The sequence below is a fragment of the Sebastes umbrosus genome, chromosome 10 (genome assembly GCF_015220745.1).
Source record: "Sebastes umbrosus isolate fSebUmb1 chromosome 10, fSebUmb1.pri, whole genome shotgun sequence".
Classification (NCBI taxonomy): Eukaryota; Metazoa; Chordata; class Actinopteri; order Perciformes; family Sebastidae; genus Sebastes; species Sebastes umbrosus.
Window position 1 is genome coordinate 26513563 of NC_051278.1, and position 24051 is coordinate 26537613.

At 41.5% G+C, this 24051-nt stretch overlaps 1 protein-coding gene across 2 annotated transcripts in view; it reads right to left on the minus strand.

The window, feature by feature from the left end:
* Positions 1-21340: 21340 nt before the first annotated feature.
* zgc:171482 (zinc finger protein) overlaps positions 21341-24051 on the minus strand; it is a 60537-nt gene continuing 57826 nt past the window's right edge. For both annotated transcript variants that reach the window (XM_037782749.1, XM_037782748.1), the window contains one exon: positions 21341-23937. In XM_037782749.1, the coding sequence (XP_037638677.1) occupies positions 23916-23937 (22 nt within the window). In that variant the 3' untranslated portion in view covers positions 21341-23915. The remainder of the gene's footprint in view (positions 23938-24051) is intronic.

A 24051-nucleotide genomic window follows, 5' to 3' on the forward strand; every position in this document is an offset into this window, starting at 1 on the left:
GGTATGATAGTGTTTGACCTGTGTGACCATACTGGGTTAAGCTTCCTCATGCAGGAGCACACAGCTCCGCCTCAGGGAGACACAGAATCAGATGATGGAAGAAACTTTTGCTCAACAGCCCCCAATTTCAAAATTAAAGATATGAAATGTCCCCAGGACACCAATGCTAATCACTTCACAACCCTCTTGAAGTGTCAACAGCATGTCTTGGCCCTCAAAGCGTCCCACTCCGTGTATTAAACTGTCTTTGTCTCCACTTCTGATCCTGTGGTGGAGCCTTCAACAAGAGTTGTTGAATGTGCTCATCATTTCTGCAGCCGTGTGCCTGTGTGTGCACAGTTTTTTCACACACCCGCTGTTGTGAGTGTGCCTCAGAGTCTGGCACCGCGTTAAGCCCGAGAATGTGCATGTGTTGGAGCTGTCCTCTTAATCCTTACAGCAAATAAAGGGAGGCTTACTCAGTCTGGTGCACAAGCACACACTCACACACACACACTAGAGCGAGAGAGCGAGCACAGATGCACACACTTCACATGCACTGGCACGTGCATGTATGGCACATGCTCTCTCTTCCTGCTCATATCTTTCTTTCTTCTTTCTCCCCTCCATCTGGCTGATGCCTCATCCTCCCATTATTCCACCTCTCTATCTACGATTCTCGCTTTCTTTTTTCTGCAGCCCGTGCTTCATCCCTCTTCCATCCCTCCCTGCTCTCTTTTCCTTCCCTCTCCTCTCTTTCGCGCCTTTACTTACAGACTCGTACACAATCCCTGCTGCTCACAGTGTCTCCCTATCTTTGCCAAGCCAATCTGGGTTTTTGGAAATTGTTTCAAAAGCACAAGGATTACCCCCACACCCACAACAATTATCCCCAACCTTCCCTGAGCAGGGCACAACAGCTGTTAGTGTCCCATAATGAGAGAGCTGCTGAGCTGCTGAGGTGGTATTTATGATTAGTGATGGTGCACTCTGCCTCTAAGAGCAGCACCGTCAACCGCTGTCAGTGTTGTTGGTAGTGCTGCGGTTGCTGCTGAGCTCAGGAAAGGGCTCTCTGGTAATACGCTCATAGCTTTAAATACTGTATGCACCTTCCCGTGTCTTTATATTTCTGTGTAGACTGTCATCAACCACATCAATTTCCATGACACCCCTCAGGTTTGGGCCGTTGTTTATATTTTCATACTGTCCCGTTGTCAATGTGTTTGTACAATACTGATCACAATGCTCATGACACACTAGACATGAGTAGTCGAGGGCTGTCCCGAATACCATTGCTTTGCGGTGCAGCGCAGCAGGCTGTCATGTGTTTCTGTCTGTCGTTCTCCTTCTCCCCTGTTTCATTGCCGGGACAGTGCCGCTGCCGCACTACTGCGCACACACAAGGCTTGCCGCAGTAATCGGTATTACCGGTGTTACACGGTGTTCGGGCATACAATGATTTCCTTTCTGTAAAAAAAAAAATGGGTTTCATTTTTACAGAAATGAAACCCATTTAGTTCATTTTCGAGCAGCAGCGCCACGTTATCAATACATAGTCGGACGAAGGACGCTACAATCTGAAAGTGAAAGTGTCTGCTCCATACTGAGTCACCCAGCTGCATTATGGGATATGTCCAGCCCTCACTACCCTGTATAAGATAATTGCTTTAAAGAATAGATGCTTTCTATATCAAGTCAGTTTTGAAAATAGTTTAAAATGGTAGTTTTGGGAGAAGAAAAAAACGACAGCACTAATCAGCACAACGTGTAACTTTGTGTGTGTGTGGGTCTGTCAACATTGGCTTCCCTGAAACATGATGCTGATCCGTTCTTTACCTTAACTAAGTGTTCTAGTTAAATAAATAAATCTTACCATGGCCACAGGCCAGCGTATCAGAAACAGCTCATGTGTTTTTGGAATGCACAAATGACCTATATCATTGTTAAGCTATGAGGACCTGTTAAAAACTAGGAGTATAATGCATGGTACTGTCTGGCTTTCTATTATTTTCCACACAACCGGAAATGGTCCATATTTAGATTACTGAATTTGATTTTCAAACTGTCCTGCTCTGCCTTATTCGAGCTGACTTTGCAATTGAAATGATGACTTTGCAAAAACTTGCAGAAAGACTTGTGCTACCTGGCATCCAGTAAAAAGTGATGAGGTTTGCTATGAGATGACATCTGGAACTTGTCATTACCCATTCGGCTACTAAGAAATCCAAATTATCATAATTTCCTTACGTATATTCAGAGTTCTTTATTTAAATTTTAAGTTTGAAGGCACCTAAGTCTGCGATGGCACACTGGTCAGAAATCACAGAGATGTTAATAACCCTCCACATAACAAGCCAACCTTAATGCTCATTATCTAAAATGAACTCTAACCTTATACCTAAATTATCTAAATCACCTAAAGGTGAGAGGACTGTGCTCAACGCCCTTGAAATGACAAGACACATACTGCACACACACACAAGGAGTAAGTGAGGGGTGAAAGTGTCGGTGTAATGTGTGTGTGGTAAGGTGACTGTGTTAATGAAGCATAAGGAACCAACACGTTGAAAAGTCCTGTGAAGTCAGTGTTCCTGAATTGTCCCTCTAATTTCGGCCGTCACATTTTTGTGACGCATGATTAAGCCGTCAGAAGGTTGCTGCTAATGTCTTTGCCTGCAGGAATTTGCACTCAAAGTAAGAGACAGTGGAATGAAAGTGTTTTTGTGTGTGAGACAAAAAGAGAAAGGGTTTGGACACTCTTCCTCCCGAGCATGCTGGTAAATATACACACAACAAAACAATAATTCTCCCTTTCTATAGCTGCATTGTGTTTGTAAGTGTTTCAAACGGTGTGACTTGTTCTCGTGAATGGGTGTGTGAATTCCGTCTGAATGCTAATGTCTTATGTCTTGAAAATCACACCACTTATGCTAGTGTTGTATTGTGTACCTGGCATCACCATTTGATTGTGCGTTTTGCAGCAGTGTGTGTGTTTTCTGCAATAACACCAGTCAGTGTTGGAGTAATGCCACTTGAATGAACAAAACCTTGAAGACAAAGTTGTATTCATCAGTTATCTTCATCCTTCCCCCTCCCACAGAAACTCTTCTCCAGTGTCAGGTGGCATGATATCCGGCTGTCTTCTCATTTCCCATGTAGCTTTCTCCCTCTAAATCTCTGAGTTTGGCAGTCCAACTGGCTCTATTGTGCTTAGCTGAATACACAGACGGTACCAAACACCTCAGCAGATTACCACTGCTGTATTTACCCCAGAGACCAGAGTTAATCCAGGCTCCCATGTACATTACACAAAGAGATTGGGTGAGAAGTTCAAAAAGAAATGAACATGAAAAATGCAAATCTTATTCTCTAATTATCTATCCACCTAACAGTTCTGTTGAAACTTAACTTTGAATGTATAAGACAAACAAACAAAAACAGATTTAACCCCTGAACTGGTAGTTCTATCTCAGAGGCACCAAACATGTTTACATGAGGAAGATAATGCAGAGTGGCCTTCTGATACTGCTCCACTAAAAGCCTCTAGATCCTGACCAAAAGAAGACTTTGACAAGCACAAACCTAAAAATATCCCTTTAGAAATCTACAGTAGGTCACTTGCAAGATGTGCCATCCATGTTTTTCTACTTTCTCAGGTTTCATTTCACCCTTTTCCCAAATGGGAAAAAATGTGCATACATTTTCTGTCAAACATCTCATATTTTGTAACTAAAACAAATCTAATTATTTCAGATCTTTCCTCTATTATATCATTAGTTTAGGACACTTGAATGTATTGGATCAAAGCACTATTAAGCGTTGAACTTCAGTGGAGTTTTAATTTCCACTGAAGGATAGACCGATGACTGCTGTTCTTTTAGTGTAAGTCCTGTGTGCAGCTGTATGTACACAGCATCTGAGCTCTGGGTGACTGTCACAACTTATTCAAATGAAAGTGAAAGCTTTCTCCTCTACGTCTTTCCTAATTTTGCTCCTGTTTAGTTTGTCCTTGTGCTCAGCTGCGCTGCTGCCCCATCCGATTATGTGCAAAAGGAACATACATGGAGCCTGAAAGTAAATGCATATTCATTGTAATTACATCAAGAACAAGGTTGTTGTGTTGCTCCCATTTGCAGCCCCTAGAGTGAATACTGCACGCTGCATAGTAAAGAGCAGTTTCTAAGAATAAGAAAATAGTAAGAAATGTGCTTTTTGTCAAATAGCTGTTAGTGACGCATTGTGGTCATTGCTCTGTACACAGACAGGCACCACATCAGAGAGGCACAGAAGGAACAGAGATCGCGTCTGAAATGCAACAGTCTGTTTCTTTGGATTTTAATCCCAGCTTGACATTTTACATCTACAGACTGAAAGCGTTGGTCGGACTTTGGTCATCTGTCTTGAACACTGAAAGATCAGGAGGCTTTAGAGAGACGGCAGCTTCACAACGATTCAGCCTATCTGTGCTGCGCTCACATCTCTTTTGTATCACTAGCCTTTGCCAGTTTAATTCATGAGTTACTATGCCTTTCTAATACATTGTTTAGCTATTTATTTTCAGTCTCAATGTTTTGATTCAGAAGCACGCTTTTGAGCCAAGGCTTTCTTAGTGTGCACACATTTTTCTCATGTATTCATTAAAGACCTTGGCTACTTTGCCTCCTCCATTTGTGTGGTTCGACCCTGGACTTTTCTGTCATTCTGTCATTTTTGCTGAAGCATTTCTTTTTAATACGTGTTATTAATCGATTTGTTTGGATAGAAAAGCACAATGGAGCATGAACATTTAATCTGCTACACTGTCAAACTTTAAAAGTTTTATCTTTGCCCACATGAAAACTGCCAAGTTTTTAGTTTAAATCTGATGTGTTTGAAATGATTCAGCTGCTTTAGTTTCAGGGTTGTGGTGTTGTGCATGCTGGCTCACTGTCACACTGTTACGGCTCACAGAATAGATCAGAGCCATCGTTAATGTTATCAGTAACGCCTGGGCTTTTCCTACTTTGACAAGCCAAAATGTCTGCTGTTTATGACGCATAAATAATCAAATCGTAGAACCCTGAATCAAAATCAGATTGTGAGGTAATGCAGTGATAGCCAGCCGTAATGTTCATATCCCAAAAATTAACAAAGTGGTCATTTGAGTTGCATATTTTTATTTATATCTTTATTTATATTTATTTGCTTTTGTGACTCAATTATCCATAACTTTCTGTATTAGTATGCACACTTCCATAACAAGGTACATACAATCCTTAATAAGGAACTAGTGAGGAACAGACTTGAACTAACTGCTAAATGTCAACTCTAAATAAAAACAAGGTAAATGTAGAAATAGTAAATTAGATAATGAGTTACATGACTGACTCGTGTACTAAATGACACTTAACTATTAATTAGCAATTGCTTTGTTAATAAATACATATATTTTTGTATGTATCATATATATTATATTCTCAAGTTAAGTTGAGCATCATCCCAAATACAGTTTCAATCGGGATTGCACCACTAGTTAACAAATAACACAAGCCAGAGACAGATTTTCTTAAAAAAGAACAAATAAAAAACAAGAATAAAACAATATCCGAAAAATTACCCATTAAATTCATGGGACATTTACATTAATATTTACATCCAAATGTGGTATTATTTGCTAATTCAGCCACATTTGATGCCAACCAGCTAACATATACTGAAGGTATATTGTGGTAAGGTGCATTAGTATCCATCACTCATACATATTCCTGCTCTTTTTTCTCACAAACTTCACTTGCAACAGCTGCATAAGAGTTATTGTAGATCTTCAACAACAACAATGGCTGCTGATAGATTTTAAATTAATGATTCACATGATGACATGTTCCACATGAGTTTACTGACTCTTGACATTTCCCAGCAATTTCCCTTGGGATAAATAAGGTTTTATATTATCTTATCTGAAATGAATTGAGGTGAAAGTCAGAATCTCCGGATTTTAATGTGAAGTTAGACACTTGTTTTGCGGTAGCTAACGTATCTCAACATGGACTGAAAGTCCACTAAACGGAGCTTGAGTCAAAGTCTGGAGAGCTCCTGCTCCTTGCTGTTTTTCTGTTTGACTCTCTCTCTCTCTCTTCTGTTCTGACAGATTAATCTTTGTCTGTTTAAGCCGTGTAGCATCATTAATGCTAGGTGGGATTATGTGAGATGCTCAGAGATGAATGAGGGTGTTAGCCTTGGCTATTACTCCCTCTGTTAGAGCGAAGCAGCGTGAGCACCTCACAACTCATCTAGATCAGTCTAAATTTGCCTCGGGCAAGGCAGGACCAAGGTCACTGAAGCCTTGCCATTACATTCACACGCTGCTTACTATATATAAGAACTAAGGTCATGTGTTACTGTGTCGGACTGCAGCGTAAACATGACTTTGTGGGTGGATAGAATTCATCCTTTACTAATGTGTCAATAAGAGAGTAATCTGTTTGTTTTTGCGTGCATGTGTGATGAGGAAGGACTCGCCCGTGTATCTAGGAGTTGCTCGTTTCCATGTCTCTTGATATGTGAGCTTGGTGTCAGCGCCTATTTATTCCTCTTATTGATCTGCTCCTGGTCCTCTCTCTCACACACACTCGCTCCCACACAGCACATTTCCCCTCAGGGGGTTTGCTGCTCCTTCCCCGACCTTCATAGAGCTCCCAAGTCTCTCCTCCCTGCTCTCTCACTCTCACTGTGTGTGTGCTGGCGTGGGGCTGAGGGAGCACTGAGCAGTCCACTAATAGAAAGTCTATTGACTGGTCCAGTCACTCATTGCTGCTATAATAGCTGCCGGGGCCCTCTGGACGCCAGTCGATAAAAGCGTCTTGTCTCTGTTCGCTGGTGAGAGGCCTTTGTCAGCACTGGAGGAAAATTAAATGTTTGATCGACCACCTTTTAAGACGCAGTTTATGGTGTATGTGTATGTGTGTGAGCATGCACGAGAGCCATGTGTGTAAGTGGAAAGATCAGAAAAAAGGAGAAATGGGAAGCAGGTTTGACACTGCAACAGTAAATCCTCTTTGATCGTCTGTCTCAGAGTTTGCTGTGAGGGGAAGGTGTGAGTGTGTGTGTGTGTGTGTTTGAGAATACCAGTGTGACCGCCACTAATTCCCGGGAAGCTTGTTCCTCTGTATGCCTGGACTGCAAACAGCTGGCACTACTTTCTCACCGTTTGTTGCTGCAGATCCACAAACACACACTCATGCCAAGTCTCCTCAAACAGTGTTTGGCAGCGGAAATTGAGTCTTAGAGGAGACAAAGTGACAACAAATTGAACTTTGGATAATTAAAAATGGGCAGATGAGGTAAATGTTTACCTTCAGTGTGCAGGGCTGGATATCGAGGGATGACTGGACCGGGACAAAGAGCAGATAGGTCCTGATTTAAATCAAAATGTTGCCAATTTTATGCCTTCTTTTATTCAGGCGTAGTTCTTGTACAGCTGTTTGTGTTTAGATAGAACAATTTGGACTCCTTTTGTTAAATGAAAAAAGTAGGGCTGTCAATCGATTAAAATAGTTAATCGATTAATCGCACAACTATCCATGGTTGATCGCAAATAATCGCAAATTATCACACTTTTTTCAGTTCAAAATGTACCTTTTAAGAGAGATTCGTCAAATATTTAATACTAATAATCAACATGGAGTGGGGAAATATGCTTGCTTTATGCAAATGTATGTAAATATTTATTATTGAAAATCAATTCAACACAAAACAATGACAAAGGTACTGCGTTTAGCATAAAAAATATACTCAAATCATAACATGTCAAACTGCAGCCCAACAGGCAACAACAGCTGTCAGTGTGTCAGTGTGCTGACTTGACTATGACTTGCCCCAAACTGCATGTGATTATCATAAAGTGGGCATGTCTGTAAAGGGGAGACTCGTGGGTACCCTTAGGACCCGTTTTCAGGTCAAGGGACCTTTTCAAAACGGCCATGACCTTTTTTCCTTGCCAAAATTTTGCACAAGTTTTGAGCGTTATTTAACTTCCTTTCTGACAAGGTTTTCTAGTTTCATATGATACCAGTATCATCACTCTAGCTTTAAAACTGAGTCCTCTACATCCTCCGAAAGATCGATTGCGTTAACGGGTTAAAGAAATTAGCGGCGTTAAAACAAATTTGCGTTAAGGTGTTATTATCACGTTAACTTTGACAGCCCTAGAATAAAGGTTTTGCAGAAAAACATGTTCATATTTCTTAAAATGATAAAGTATTGAATGCAAAAAGCATTTTTTTTGTACCAGGGATTGTATTGAAAAATATCCAGTCCTCTTATTATGTGCTGTATTGCACTACTAGAGAAAAAAAAGATTTTTTTTTTTGTGCTTATGTACCGAACAGCAGGACCAAAGTTGCTATCACTGTCTCTATTTTATTTCCACACACACATGGTAATGACTGCCCTTGTATGAAACAGTCTCACCGGCAGCCTTTTGTCCCATAATGTCGACATGTACCTCATTAGAATAGCCCCTAAGGTAGCGCTGGGGGGGTGAGTGAGGAAGCCGTTTGATTGACAGCACTGGCATTCAGACTTAGGGGGCGGAGACAGTACGGAGACAGTGTGGAGACAGCGCAGCAAGGTCACTGTCAGGGGAGAATAAATATGGAGGGACCTGCCACTGCTTATAAAATCTGTGGCACATAGTGAACTACCTCAGTCATGCCTCCTCCCCCGCACACACACACACACACACACAGTTGGAACCAAGGCCACAGGGTGAAGGACCATGGTGAGACAATGGTATGCAGTGTGGATGTGTTGGTGACTTGTGAGTGAGTGAAATATGTAACGCCCTTTTTTCTGGGCCGCATGATCCTCAGGGGGTTCCCTTGTAGCAATGCATGGGGGTTGCTAGCGCTGCCGCCGCCGTCTGGCCACTAACCTCTGACACCTGGTTCATGTCATTACCGAGCGGCCACGGCGACAAGCCGAGACAAGGTCATCACTTTAGAGATTTCAAATGTCTTGAGTGGCGATTCTGTGCCAATAAGCTCCTGTGTCAGTTTCAGAGTGTCTTTATCTACACTTTACACAACCCTTAAGAGCGGTCTTTGTCAACACTTAAGCCGCCGTCTTTGTCAGGAGAGTTGATCACAGGCGCCAGATTACTGGGAAGGAAACTCGCTGCTAATTCTGTCCCACATTTGTGCTCGCGGCAGACGAAGAGGGAGAGTGGCAAATATGATTATGGATGATTTTCTGCCAAACTGCTGGTAATGCAGCTCAGGGAGGAAAAGACTCGTCCAAACACATAGACACAAACACAAAAGACACACACCCCCCTTTGTCCCTCCATGCGCACACACACACAAAATGGAGGAAGACAGACAACTGCTGATTGAATTAAGGTAAAATTAACTGGGAACTTTGTGAAAGTTGTGCTGCTTCCCCGCAGGCGACAATCCGATTATCTTCATTAACATACCTGGCTAGAGCTTCGGCACTGGAAAGGAAGACATGCTGATAGAGAAATAGACAATGTATGAATGTATACGGCGGCGGGCAGGGGGTAAAATTGGGATGAGGCGGTAGCCAGATGGAGAGGTGAGGGAGAAGGGAGGGAGGAGGAGGTAAAGGCAGTGCTGAGTGATATCTGCAGTGTGCAGGGTGTGAAGCGTGTCATCTGTCATCTAATAGGAAACCTGTGTTTGGCCAAAGCCGTAATGCGAAAACATACTTTCCTTTCCCTTCTCACGTTCGCTCTCTCTCTGCTGCTATTTGTACCCACAGGGTAAGCGGTCCAATCAGTAACAGTGCCTCCGCTGTCCCCGTCCATCCAACTGCCTCTGTGACTCTCTGCCGCTCTGTCACCTGTCACATAGTTGTGATGCAATTTCTCACAATTCTGTGCACAGAATCTTAAGTAAGCTGTTACCGAGAAGTTGGTAGGAGGCTGTGTTTGTTTAATGCAAATTTTCAGACGGAGACGCATTCGCAAAGCCGGAGTAACGAGCCTCTCATTTACTTTGCAGATGAATGCATCTGTTTACTGCTTGTTGGCAAACAGTTATCTTTAAATGAAAGGCCTGATTGGCAAAAGATGCTTGCAATTAGTCCTTTGCGTTCTGGAAAGAAGATGTAATCACATAAACACGCTGTCACTGATGAGCTGTATTACAATTGTAGTGGCACAAATGATTGGTAAGAAATTGCAATTAATAAATCTATTGTCTTACAAGACTTTTAAAATCAGTCTGCACATGAGATTCAGTTCAACTTTGATGTTACTGCAGCTGTTGTTCAAGGTGAGGGCGACCTTGTTACAGCTTTGAACAGTGAGGTAGCCGTAATGCCTGTAAGCTGACGTGGTCACATTTAATCTCTAAGGATCTTATGGCTCAGAAAGATGGCACCTGTCATGGAGTATGTGCTCGTGTGCTCGTGTGCTCGTGTGCTCGTGTGCTCGTGTGCTCGTGTGCTCGTGTGCTCGTGTGCTCGTGTGCTCGTGTGCTCGTGTGCTCGTGTGCTCGTGTGCTCGTGTGCTCGTGTGTGTGCACTATCTGATGACAGGAGCGTGAATGCCAGTGCATAAATAATATGTTTACCATTCTTAAGGTTTTCATTCATATCAGTTGTCACTGTTTTGAATTCTTCTGCAAACTTTTTACAGGCGGTCGTGCTTAATCGTGCCATTTTACTTTTGGATTAGTCCACAAACAGAATCAACATCCTTGTTTTGGTTTGTTGTGTCGACACGCAAGAAGCGGCGCTTGTGATTCACATGTGCGAACTGTCAACTGCCTTCGCACGGACGTCAAACCGGCCGCACATTTTGGGAATGACATCATCCACCCTTGGGATCTGAGATCTATTAGCAGTCTATTGAAACCCTTGCAGTGTTTTTCATCCCACAGCGATTGTGATGACAGCCGCCCTCTGGTTTGTGACCTAAAAGATTATATATCTTCTCCTCATGGAGGAGCTCGGCCCAGTTAACTCCCCGGCCTTTTACATTTACCAGCACAAAAGATGAGTCTGCTTGCCATGTAGTCACTTCCCACTTTTTTCCTCCTCTAATGAAGGCTAAGTGCATTTAAGTGTTCTAATGGCTCTGCATTATACTCCGTCTCATTCGGTTCGCTTTTACAACAGTGGCTGATTGAGGCCAAGACCCATTAATATATGGCTTTAAAGAGGAGAGGGTTGTATATCACATATAGAGTTCACCCATTTCAGTGTTAAATTATTCATTTTATGCAACTTTTAAGGCCTTAAACACATGAAGCCTATAGTAAAGGGCTTCAAATTGAGTCAGTGTAATGATGTATTTTACATTTGTGATGGACACTCCAGAGAATGGTTTCAATGTTGCTGCTCAGTTACAGTTGTGGGCTGCGACGACTATTTTCATAATCGGATTATGAATTGCGCAATGGCTCTTATTTAGCTTTCAGCTTTTACATTTAACTTGAGGTTGTTTAAGGGCATGTGTTGACTAACGATGGAGCTGGTGCGGAGAGACGGCTGGGACTCCCAAACACAGACAGCTGTTTAAATCGCGCAAAGACGTGGACGTGAGTGTGGATTGGATTTTAAGAATGAAATTCTCCCACACGTTGGAGGTTTTTGGTCGTGATCGGTGTTGCCATCGAGCTTACGCATTTCACTTCACTCAGCGTTGTTGCTACCATCGTCAATTAATCGCTAATTAAATTCATCGGCAACTAATTTAGTCATCGATTTTTGTCGACTACGACAATTATTTGTTGCGTCCCGAGTTACAGTGCAGTCTGTGAGCAATAGGGACAGTGACACATTTTTGTTGTGATATATTTCTAGTCTGTACTCCAGCAAATTTGATTGAGAATGACACAACTGTAAGTCTGAGGTTAAAGTACGGATAACATTCACTTTAGATGAGTTGTGTAGTCTTTGTAATACACAGTTCTCCAGTTTTAGACCACCAAAATATATTGACATCTGATATCTTACTTTGTGACGCTCTTCCTGGACTGTAGTGTATCCATCTTTACTTCTGGCTTTTTTCAGGGTCTGTTTCTTCAGTTTGATCTTCAGTGTCAATCATGAATATTCCACAGTCCAGTCATAAAAACTCCTTTGTTACTTTGGTTGTATGTAGGATTATTGTCCTGCTGCAATAGCATTGAAATGAACAGAATAGGTACAAAAATGGCTTCAATTTCGACACTGTTCACCCAGTAAGGGTGTCAGCACCGTTTGCACAACACAGTTGCTGAATTTCAGCACTTTACCTCAAAGATTTCCTTTAACTTCAAATGTAATACGCTGGAGTACAAAAGCCACAAACAACAGAAAATGTGTCTGTTACTGACGGCACTGTATTTGTTGGTGAGAAGTCTGAGAAGTGTTATTCCAATACAGCTAGGGCTTCTCTCTCTCTCTGCCTGACGATCCCTTTCTCTCGCTCTTTCTCTCTCACACAAATAATGCTGACCCATTACAAAACCTGGTGCATTGTTCTGTTACTGTGCACACCTTTAATTTGGCCGTGTTCATGATTGTAAGGTAATTTTCTGCTTAGCTGAAACTCATAATTGAAACTGTGGGTTTCTTGGTGTTTCTGCCCAAGAATCAGTTTTCGTCTGACATCTTACACGTTTTGCAGCAGAGTCACCACACCCAGACAGGTGTGCACTGATGTAATCTCCATTAGTAAAACTTCTACTTTATTAGATTCATCATATACATACAGGCTTCATACATGAAATTTGTCCTCTGCATTTAACCTTCTTTAGGAGCAGTGGGCTGCTGTGAAGTGCCTGTGGAGCAGCCTGGAGTTCAGCGTCTCGCTCAAGGACGCCAACGCTCAATGCCAACCTTGGGGTTAGAGGACGACCACTGAACCCACTGAACCCACTCAGCTACAGACGCCCCAGAGGTAGATGTAGCATGTGTATAATTTGCACGAGTATAGTAAAGCATGGAAGTAGCATCTTTGACATTTGGGGTGGGACAAAATATTGTTATAGGAATATATTGTATTACTTCCTTTTGCGATACGTTATCAATACACTAGTGTCAAATATCGATATATTTGTTAAAACATGCAGGCATTCTAAACGGCTGTGTCGGAACGGCTGAAAAGAAACTAGTTAGCTATGTTAGCATCTTTAGCACGGATGCCGAGTGGCTGCTTCAAATCCAGAACCTCGTGGGTGGAGGAGAGTCTGACTCTAGGTCCCATAAACAGCACATTACTAACATTTAATGAGCAAATGCAGCCTCACATTGTTTTTTTATCATAGTGAAGGTCTTTCGGCTCTTTAAACGGCCGATGAGAATCACTCACGGTGCTCTCAAACCATTATTTCAACATTACTTACTAGCGGGTATAATAATTTAGTCTGTCGTATATTTATTGATATCGATCTTCCGGCTTTAAGCGAAACGATAGGGGTGCTCCTAGGTATTGCTCTCACTAGATCTACCGCCTTTCAGGCTAATTTCTAACTCTGCATGGCAACCACTCACCACTTCCTCTATTCAACATCTGACACAAACTGACCTCTGACCCCGCCTTTTATTACTTGATCAAAATGTATTTGTGTGTATAAAAACATCTGGTTTGTCTTCGGGCCTCAAATCACACCATTTCTTTTTTTTTTTTTTTAAAGATAATTATTTTTGCATTTCTGCTTTATTTTGATAGAGAGAGACTAGAGAGAGACTAGAGAGAGACTAGAGAGGCACAGCAGAGAGAGGGGATGAGATGCAGCTAAGGACCCTGGGCCGGACTCAAACCCCGTAGGACTCAGCCTTTGTGGTAAGTGAGCTGCCAGGATGCCCGTAACAAAGCAGATTCAAGAAGCAGCCACACACATTGTTCTTATTTGATAGTGTAGATATTTATTTCTCTACACTCTATTTCAAATATTTACATTGAAAACCTTATGAAGGAGTTATCAGTTTAGATTAGAAAGATTTTAGTGGGGCATATTTGTATCCTTCCTTTAAGCATTTTAACCCTAGAACAGTTCTGCTTTCTGGCAGTCTGGCGTTATTTTATATCAGAGTGATGGCACACGTGGAGATGGACAAGTTGAAGTCAGTGTGTGTGTGTGTGTGTGTGTGTGTTAAAGAGGCACTAAGCTAAGACTCTATGCACTTTTGTTGTAAATTGTTTCACCTCAGTTCTCACATTCTGTGACCGGACACCACAATGCAGTGAATAAATACATGATTCCTGCTCTTTACCTTTTTTCTTCAGTTACACAGATATTGTGATGTATTGTAGATGATTGTCTTGCAATGTATGGAGTATCGCAGAATCGCTGTATCATGATACCATCGCTATGATAGAGTTGACGGGATGGTATTGTATCGTGAAATAATCTGTGATACCCACCCCTATTTGACATCACCCATTTGTTTCTGGAGGGATGTTTTGATGTTGGATCTTTGTCCCAATTTCAAGGTACAACCTGCTTCTTCCTCAATGTCTTTCTAGCATTTGGTCTGTTAACACTTGAAAACTGACAAAATTAAGTGTACTTAAAGCTGTCAGTATGCATACTCAATTGTGACTGACTCTTGAGAGTGGTGTTGATTGACACTATTCTCCCATGATGCAATTAAGACTGGAAATGGAGCTGCTGCTTACAGCTAAAATATTAAGACAAAGTGCACTTAGTGCTCAGCTCAGCTCCAGAAAGATCAGGAAAAATCAGACTCAAGCATGATGTCTTTGGAAAATCGTTTGCTTGACTATAAATCTAATTCACATTACATTTACAAAGTCGCAGTCTGTTGATGCACGTCTTTAAGATGCATTAATTTACCCCATGCTAACTGCTGAAATATTAAACTACCGTATAAAGATTATAATGTGCTGAATAGTATAATCTGGATTCGATACACAGTCTTGCTGCCATCCTGTCAGAAATATGAAGACAGAAAGCTAAATTTAGGCAACGATGAGCAAACTAAATGGAGCTGAAGAGCAGTGAATAAACAAGCACCTGTCAGTCAAAGCAAAAAATGCCCCAAACATAGTTCTCTCCTCAATGGGGAAAAAATTAAATGACAAAAACTCTTAAATGTTGACGTTGCATTTTATGAGACAAGTTAGATTTTCCTGTTATTCATAGATACATTTCGGCTATTGCACGTTGGCTCCAGCAATTGTGGTCATTGATTGGATTTGGTTAACAGGGAGGCAAAGCACCCGACTAGCTGCTTGTTAGCATTTGACAACCTAATTTCAGCTGCAGACGGGCTGTCTGTGTATGTATCTGTGTGTATGTCTGCATGCTGGTTACAGATTTAGATTCCTGGTTCGGGGTGCGCTCTGCAGGCAGGGAGCAGGATGCTGAGATGACAGCAGTCACAGGGGGGAAACCGTCAGATGTAGCCGTCAGCTGACAGACAGACTTATTACACCGCCTGTCCCCCTCCTGAGTCGAGGCCCAGATACATACGCTATTAGGCCAAATGCTGCCTCACTGGCCCAGTTTAGACATAGTCTAGTTCGGAAGAGTATTGGTGTTGTGGGACGTCCCTGTAACATGCTTACACTCTATCCCTTTTTGTTTCAATGTAAATAGTTTTAGACAGTAAATCTAACTTTTTTTCTGTATCAAATGTTAACTTGATGCCCCCTTTTATTTAAACTGAATGACTTTTCCTTTGAGGAAAGATGGATTTGTCTCCAGATGGTGCAATAGATTTTAGACTGAGCGTGCATCTTGTAATGAATTTTTTAGGGTGCACGCTCATCGGAAAAAATATCTGCCAAAACACTCACATGAATCTTAACACAAACACAAATATACATACGAACACACAACTTTACATATATACATAAATGTGCAATAAACACCTGTATTTGCACTCACGTTCACATTCACATACTCCCTCTTAATGTGCGCTGGTGCATTCAGGGGCTGAAACAGTCGGATCAGAGTTTTAATTACAGCTTCTCTGGCCAGCCGTGGAGCATGAACAGCAAAAAGCTTTTTACTGGAGGAGTGTTTGGCACTTGGCAAAGCTTCCTCATTTCAAAAACAGCAAGAGACAGATTTGGATTATAGCAGAAGCCATAACAATGTCTCTGCTTGACTGGAGCTACAGCCTTGTTGTCTTTAGCTTAAAACAAGGTTAAAAATACTGGAGTAATCTGCCAGGGTTACTCATGAAGATATAATTCCATTATTATGTAACTATTGTCCTTGGCCACAAAAGCAGATAGGACATCAATTTACAACAGGGACATTCATGTTAACACAGTATTTGACATTAGTATTGCTATTTTACTGAGCTTTATTGTTTCAGTTGACCTTGAACACAGCTGGACTGTAAAATTGTTGTATGAGTCACTCAAACCGTTTGGTCCACTGCTGAGTCTTGAATCTTGTTTTCCTTACATGGGAAAATAGGATAGGTAGGTAATAATAGGTTGAGATTTAGATAGATGTAGTTTTAACTGTTTTAAGCTTTTAATTTAGGGCAAGATATGTTTTAAAACTGTCATACCGTGACTTGTAGTTACTGCTTTGAAACCATCTTTAGTCATGCTAGCGGCATGTCTCTTCTAGGGATTAGGGATGCACGATAGGGATTTTTTTCAGACGATACGATAACCGATTCTTACCTGCTTCTTATGGCTGATACTGAAAAGATAACTGATAATTTCACATTTTTGTATTTTAAAAAGAAGTTCATAACCTCTAGTTTATGTCTTTATGTCTTCCTCTGAAACTGTGAAAAACATCCACACCGGCGACGACATGTTTGGCTCTCTCGTCTGCGTTAATTGGTGGATTGCAAACCAAATATAAAGGTGCATACATACCGCAACCTACTGTATCGGAGTGTGTAGATGCTGCGCTTGTTAAGTCAATAAAAGCAATATGGCTTCGTATTATCGGGCGTTAATTTATCGCCCGATATATATCGTGCACCCCTACTAGGGATGGCAATGTTGGTCTGTCGGTCCACCACTTTGCTGCAGACTGAAGTATCTTAATGACTTTTGGATGGATTGAAATGTTATACAAACATTTATGGTCCACAGAGGATGAATCCTAATGACTTTAGTGATCCCCTGACTTCTCCTTGTCATGAAATTTGGTGCACACATTCATGCCCCCGTCAGGATGAATTATAATCACTTTGGTGATCCCTCAACTTTTCATGTAGCTCCCCCATCAGGCCAACATTTTCATTTATCCAATACTGGACTCATGACTAAATACCTGCAAAACTGATTCCCATTCCCGTCCCAGCTGTACTTTGTGTTTTGTGCTAATTAGCAGATGTTAGCAGGCTAACACGCTGAACTAAGATGGTGAACATGGTAAACATTACATCTGCTAAACATCAGCATGTTAGCATTGTCATTGTGAACATGTTAGCATGCGGTGTTAGCATTTCGCTCAAATAGCCACTGTAGTGCAGCTTTACAGAGCCACTAGCATGGCTGTGTATTCTTGTTTTATTGCAATAATTGGCACTGGCAACAACGTCTTTCAGAAAAAGTATGAACAAAATAATTTTCATTTATTTCCTGACTAAATTATATATTTTTTGCAGGGAAATTACTTTTTGAATGTCTTATGATGGAAATAACCAACTTAACTTTTAGCTATGACTTTATTATGAGAATTTCAAATAATTGATACAAACAATTATACCTACAACCCATTTATTTCTAAACCATCAGGAGCTTTAAAAGGATGCTGTGTGTAGGATCAGACAATTTGCTCAAGCTCAACCCATTAATAGTACCAAATATTCACTTTAATATGGTCTAATCTGTGACAACAGTGATCCAGAACTGTACATTTTATCCTCACTTCTCACCTGATTCAGCTGCCTCGACCTTTTAAAAGAACAGTTAATGTGTGCCAGCAGGTCTAAGGTCAGCCTGTAGCCCTGCATGAATAAATCAAGCCGGACAGGTCAGGTACCTCTGCAGAGATGTTAGATTGCTGCTCTAACATCCTATCTCTGTCCTCAAGAATTAGCACAACACCAAAGTACCTTGGTGTTGATGCTAGATGCATTCGGTGCTGCGTGCCGCTTATGTGTCTGGCTGCTTGTGTCACCCGCCAGCCTGTGATCCACTGTCTAAAATGCCAGCCGGGGCTGTGGGGCTGAACATTGTGATGGCGACAATGATTTTTGACGGGGAAGCTCTGACGGGCTCTGACAATGAGCAGCCTGCTGCGTGGAGCAGAGCGGCGGAGTGGAAATCTGTTGCTACTGGGCTGTTTAGGGTCACATCACCGCTGACAACGGCTACAGCCAGTTAGGGGCGTGCAGACACAACATGTGACGGTTTGACGTGAGAGACACCTAAACTATAAGCCTTGTTGTCTTTGATTTATGGAATGGTTTATTCAAATGTGCATGGCTAAATGACTCTTATGTGTATTCAGAGACCAAAAGAAAGGTTGTCCTGTGCTCGTCGTCTGGTCTTTGTGATTATTGAAAGAGATTTTTTTATGAATTAATATTAGTCTCTCTACACCGACATCATCAGGGTAACCTTTTCCATCAGGCGGGGATTGTTATTACTCTATTAAACAAAAGTACAATTAAATCAAAGAGAAGTTCAGAAATGTTAGCAGCCAGCGTTGTTCTCCCCGGAAAGCAATTCTTGTTTGTTTATTTACCAGTTGTCAGGAGGGGTGACTCAGTGTTTACGATTTGCCTCACACTCATAAAAGAGACAGTGCCGTGCTGTAATGAAATCGTCACTCTGCTGTCTTTTCTGAAGATATTTGGCTTTGTGCGACCCCTGTGTCCCTTTTTGTCCTTTTAAAATGTCAACTTAAGCCATATCTCCATCTTGACATTTTCAACAAATGCTTCTCATAATGATGCAGTCGTGCGGGGGTCACAGAGAGGAAACTGTAACATCCAATCTACTGGTTCTCCGGCTACCATTAATGTGACTCACTGATACTCCTTCATGTGGTGTGGAACACAATCAATTAGCACCGCTAATTCAGTACCAAACCCCAAAGTGAGGCTGATCCACGCTAACGTCGAATCAAATGAAGGAGTTCAAGAAGCCGAGCTGTGAGCTGCACCTACCGTGCAGCAGAGAGGTTACCTTTGCAGAAAACGCATCCCAGGGTTACAGTGATACGGTCATGAATATGGATGAGCAGAGATAACATGCCCTACTGTGAGCTAAGTGGAGTGGTGGCCTAGTATTCTCACACACACTGACTTATGATACACAGAGGTTGGATGGCGCAGTGGAAAAGACATAATACCAGCTTTAATGTTTTATTTACTTCATCTCCTGTTGACTACAGTGGGCCATTAAGAGCGCACAGCAGCTCCCATTCGCACTGATTTCCTCTCCCTCCTGCTGCCGTCTCTTCTCTCTCTCTCTCTCTCTCTCTCGCTTGCACTTGTTTTTTTCATGCATTTTACTGTTCTGCTCTTTGTAAACAACAAGTTTAGTTTCCATTCAAGGAAATTACAAGAAAGATGATGAACATTTTGCTCCATTATGGAGACATTTTGCAGCTCAGTGTAACTGCACTCATAATGAAAGTCGGTCGGTTATTATACTCATTTATTTCAACTAGATTTTAAAGAAGGCATGTGTGTTTTTTTTATGCGATGGTGCTCTTAGCGTACCTCAAACTTTCCGCTTCTCTTTCCTCACCCAGCAGAAAAGGCTATTGTTACTATGGAAACTTTGTTTAAGAAACTAAGCTTTGCAGCTAATTGCTTGATCAGAACAAATGGCTTGTTTTCTGCCTTTTTTTTCTCTTTTTTTTTTAGATCTTCCACCACAAGTGACAGACACACACACGCAGTTCAGATCACACCTCTAATGCTTGTCACGTTTCATGTGCTTTTCTACTTTTCTGTATGAGTTAATGATGAGATGTCACCATGGTGAAAGTATGTTATGTGCATAAGACAATCCAGTGTTATAACAGGAACAAGAACAAGCTCCTGCTGAGTCTATATGAGTTTTGAATCAATACTGTAGGTTTATGAAGGTGGTTGGGAGTGCCTGCAGCCGGTCCCATGAAAAAAACATCAGATCGTTATACGTTAGAGCATGAATGACGCGTCAGCATGGTCAATATTATCAGCCGATTTGAGCTTGTTACAGATATATTGGTACCGGCATGTAAGAAATTGTTATTTAAATTCCAAAACTGTTTGAGGTCATTTGGAAACAGTGTCACCATAACACAGTTTGTCCACCAGAAAGCATTGACAATTAAAATGTCCCCCTTTAATTAAAGGTTTCCACCAGGAAATTTGTTCTTTCTACCTCTCCTGACTTGCAAGACTTTAGAAGGTTTTCATTTTTCATAAGTTTGTGCTGCTCTGATTAATTACTGCGAAGCAAATGTATGATGTGATCAATCAATCTCTGTCTCCTGCTGAGCTGATTCAGACTGATCCTGATGCATCTTGTCTTATTACCAGCCGTCAGCGAAGCTCGTATTGTTTTTACCTATTCTGATAATCTCTCTCCTTGATCTTCCTTCTTGATCGACAACGTCATGCTGAGTTTGAACCTTTAGCCTATTCCTCACCACCTGCTCCACTGTTTGCAGTCTGGTTTCCACCGCATCAATGCGGTCTTCTGCTTCCCCCGATTCTCTGGTTTGTCTCGTTGAGCTCGTCTTTAATATCGTCCAGCTGGCGGTTGTTCTCTTTTCGGAAGTCTTAGAATCTCCTGTAGAATCCTTTTCATGGTCACCTTTGCGTTTTCGTTGCATTTCTGCCTTCCGCCATCTTTCCCGTTAGCACTGGGTTCTGCTCCTCGCGGTTCGTCATCAAGCTTGTTTAATTCTGTTGTATTTTTCATACTTTTTTTTCTCCATAGCGATCCTGCTTTCTGACTGTTTTTAATATTAAGTGGGATTTATTCACCAATTAGCAGGATATTTTAAAATTCAGTCGGAGGAGAATGCGTTCAATGCTGCCATCTCTGATTCATAACATATCTGTGAGTTCTTTGCCACCAGCCAGTCAGATTATACAGCCTGGGGTTGTCCACACTGTTGGCCCATGTTATTACTCTTCTACAAATATTCATTGAAATCATTGGATTTCTGTATCTCATATTCCACATCTCATATCTCTTATTGATGTACCTTTTGCCTGAGGTGCTGCATGATAGTTATACAGAAAGAGAAGAAGGTTTTGGAACGAGAATGACGAGACAAAGTGATAGAGACACTAAAAGTAAAAGGAGATTAATTAACAACATTAATAATCTAAATATTATTGTGTAGTTGATACTGCAAAGCTCGAGGTTGTGCATGTGTGGTAACAGATGATCGCTGCCAGTAAAAGCAACATTTCACACCCCCTACATGGTGATGCAAACACACACAGAAAAAGAAAAAAAAAAACGCAGGTCTGGATTTTGCAAGAGAAAATAGATATAGTTGTCATCTTCATTGTATTCATCATCAGGTGTGTTTACAAATGTGCTCATGGTACACAGCTCACAGCGAGCCTCCCACTGACAGTGCAGTTGACAGCTTCACATACACAGACACACCCGCAAGCATCATATCACAAAAATCCTACTCATAGATACATCTCTGTCATATATTATGTAACATCTGGTAAACTATGTGACTCATGGCACAGTCATCTCCTGCACAGACCGTGTTATCGGCACACACAGACGCCGCTGCCATTGTGAACACACCAGTGCTGGAGAGAAAGGAGTCAGTGTAAATAGTCATCAAAACAGTCATGGTGCACATCGAAAACGCCAAATGACTTCTTGTTCTGTGTTTTTCTTATGGCATTACCAACAACAGAGGGGTTGGTAGTTTTAGACCTAATGTTAAAATCCAACAGTTTGTAGTCCTGCATCATCATTTTTGGCTGTTCTTTATGAATCCACTGGCAAACAGTCACATATAGATGTTTCTCTGAGGGGGGCGGGTCTTTGTGGTGACTGTGGTTGTCTTCATGAAAACGGCGGTTATCAAAATCCCTCCATGATCACTCACTGTCTTCCACACGCTGGATTTTGGTCCATCATCACCGACTCCTCGACTCGGGATGAGCTTATTTTCACTGAAAGTTTTCCATTCAAAAACACGACCCACCAAAAGACATTTTATTCTCATTTCAGTGCCAGCATATTTGTATTTTTCAATTATATCCATAAGAAACACATTTCCCTTATCGCCCTGTAGCTCAGTGCAGATAAACACTATGAATACAAAAACTCTTGTACTTCTTAAAACACAAACTTCACCTGCAGCTACTGCTTATTTACACAAACTGCTTGTAACTTCAAACCCTCATTGTATGGTTGTTAATATTACACTGTGATTGCATAAAACCATTACTCATCCATATGTCTGCAGAGGGAAAAACAATTTTTTAATCAGGTCACTCGTTGTTACCGCTCGTCACCGTGAAATGAACAAAGCACAAAAAAAACAACATTTTAATGTGTTTACAGAGGGAAAAAAAACAGCTGATAGCTTAGCATTGACTGCTGTGTTCTTCAGTCCTTTCCTCAGCTTAGAGAGAAATGCTGCTCAGTGCCAGCGCAGGAAAGTGGAGCGTGTTGCCTTATGATGCTACAAACCATCGTTGAATCTCACTTTAACAGACGTTCTAAAGACGCACAGATGAAGGGTGTTATACAGCGGTGACTAATTTCTAGGTATCAAAAGGTTTTCATTTTTTGATGAGTAAATTAGATTTAGAAAAGAAGCCAGTTCAGCATTAAAAGGTGACCTCTTTGCTCAGGTGCAAGCATGTGCAGTAATGCATTACGATGCTATCACTAGAAAGCAGCGCTATTGCCAAAACGCGCAAGCAATAGGTTTCAAAAAGGCAAGTGAATGCAACATTTTACATTTTGCATGCATTGAATTACATCCCGGTTGTATTGTACATTGGCTGCTACATGAATTGGGAGTGAAGTTTTTTTTTCTCTGTCCATAAAATAAAAAAATATTATCTACATATCCTCCATCTCAACAGAGAAGATAATTTCTGTCACCTCCGGACTGCATCTGACATCAGTATTCAGTGCTGTGGGAATGTTTTCAACAGTAGATGATTCACAAAGTTGACCCTCACCTCAGAGCAGTTTAAAAAGTCTTTGTGCTGCTTTTTCTCCACTGCCTTCTGTACTGTAACAATGCCACATCTCAATGTTTTGATTATATGGAATACATAAAAAGATGGGTTTTATCAAAATGACACATCCACCAGTTGAAATAAAGGGACACCAATCCACTAGACAACACAAGATTCAAACCAAAAATACCTTTTTAAAGTTATGGAAATTCATGCAATCTGTAATGGCTGAGGTCGTTGGGATGGTTTCTTGTCCCTTGGATTTAAAGGTCTAGGCCTGAGTAAGACTCAAGTGGTCTGAAAGTGATCCATGCATGTGCCACCATCGCTTTGTATGAAATGCATGTAGAAACAGGAGATCTGGATCACTGTCAGAGCACTTGGGGGACGGCTAGTTACAGAGTTATTATTACTGCTGCTCTATGACTATCATTGTAATGATTATTACCACTCTGGGCAACGCACTGACATCAGTTCAATTTTAGGATTGTGGTTCACACAGGAGTTATATGGCAATATGCAGCCGCTTCTTCTGACGGCTGTTGGTGTCGAGAACTCATATCACTTAACACTTAGGTGCTGAATAAATCTCAGAGATATATTTTTAGATCAAAGATAGAAATAAACACACTCACAATGACCCACACATGCGTACTGCAGATGCGTGCATGGATGCCATGACGACGCCCATACACACGCACGCACTCACACACACACACTCTCACACACACACATAGACGCACGCACACTGAAGTTACTCTGCACTACTTTCTCATACTCTTCGGTTTCTGACACAAGTCCTTTTTTCTGAAGTTGTTTATTCCAATAATCTCTGTCCTCGTCGCTTCTTCTCTCCAGAGTGGCCCTGTCTCTGTGGCTTACTGCTGGTGTTGCTTCAGGCTGAAAACAAAACACAGGAAATCATTTGTTAGTCTTGTTTTGCCTCTGACACAAACATATCCAACAAGACAGGGCTCTTTAACCACACAGCCCTCTGGGGGAAAGATATTGTGT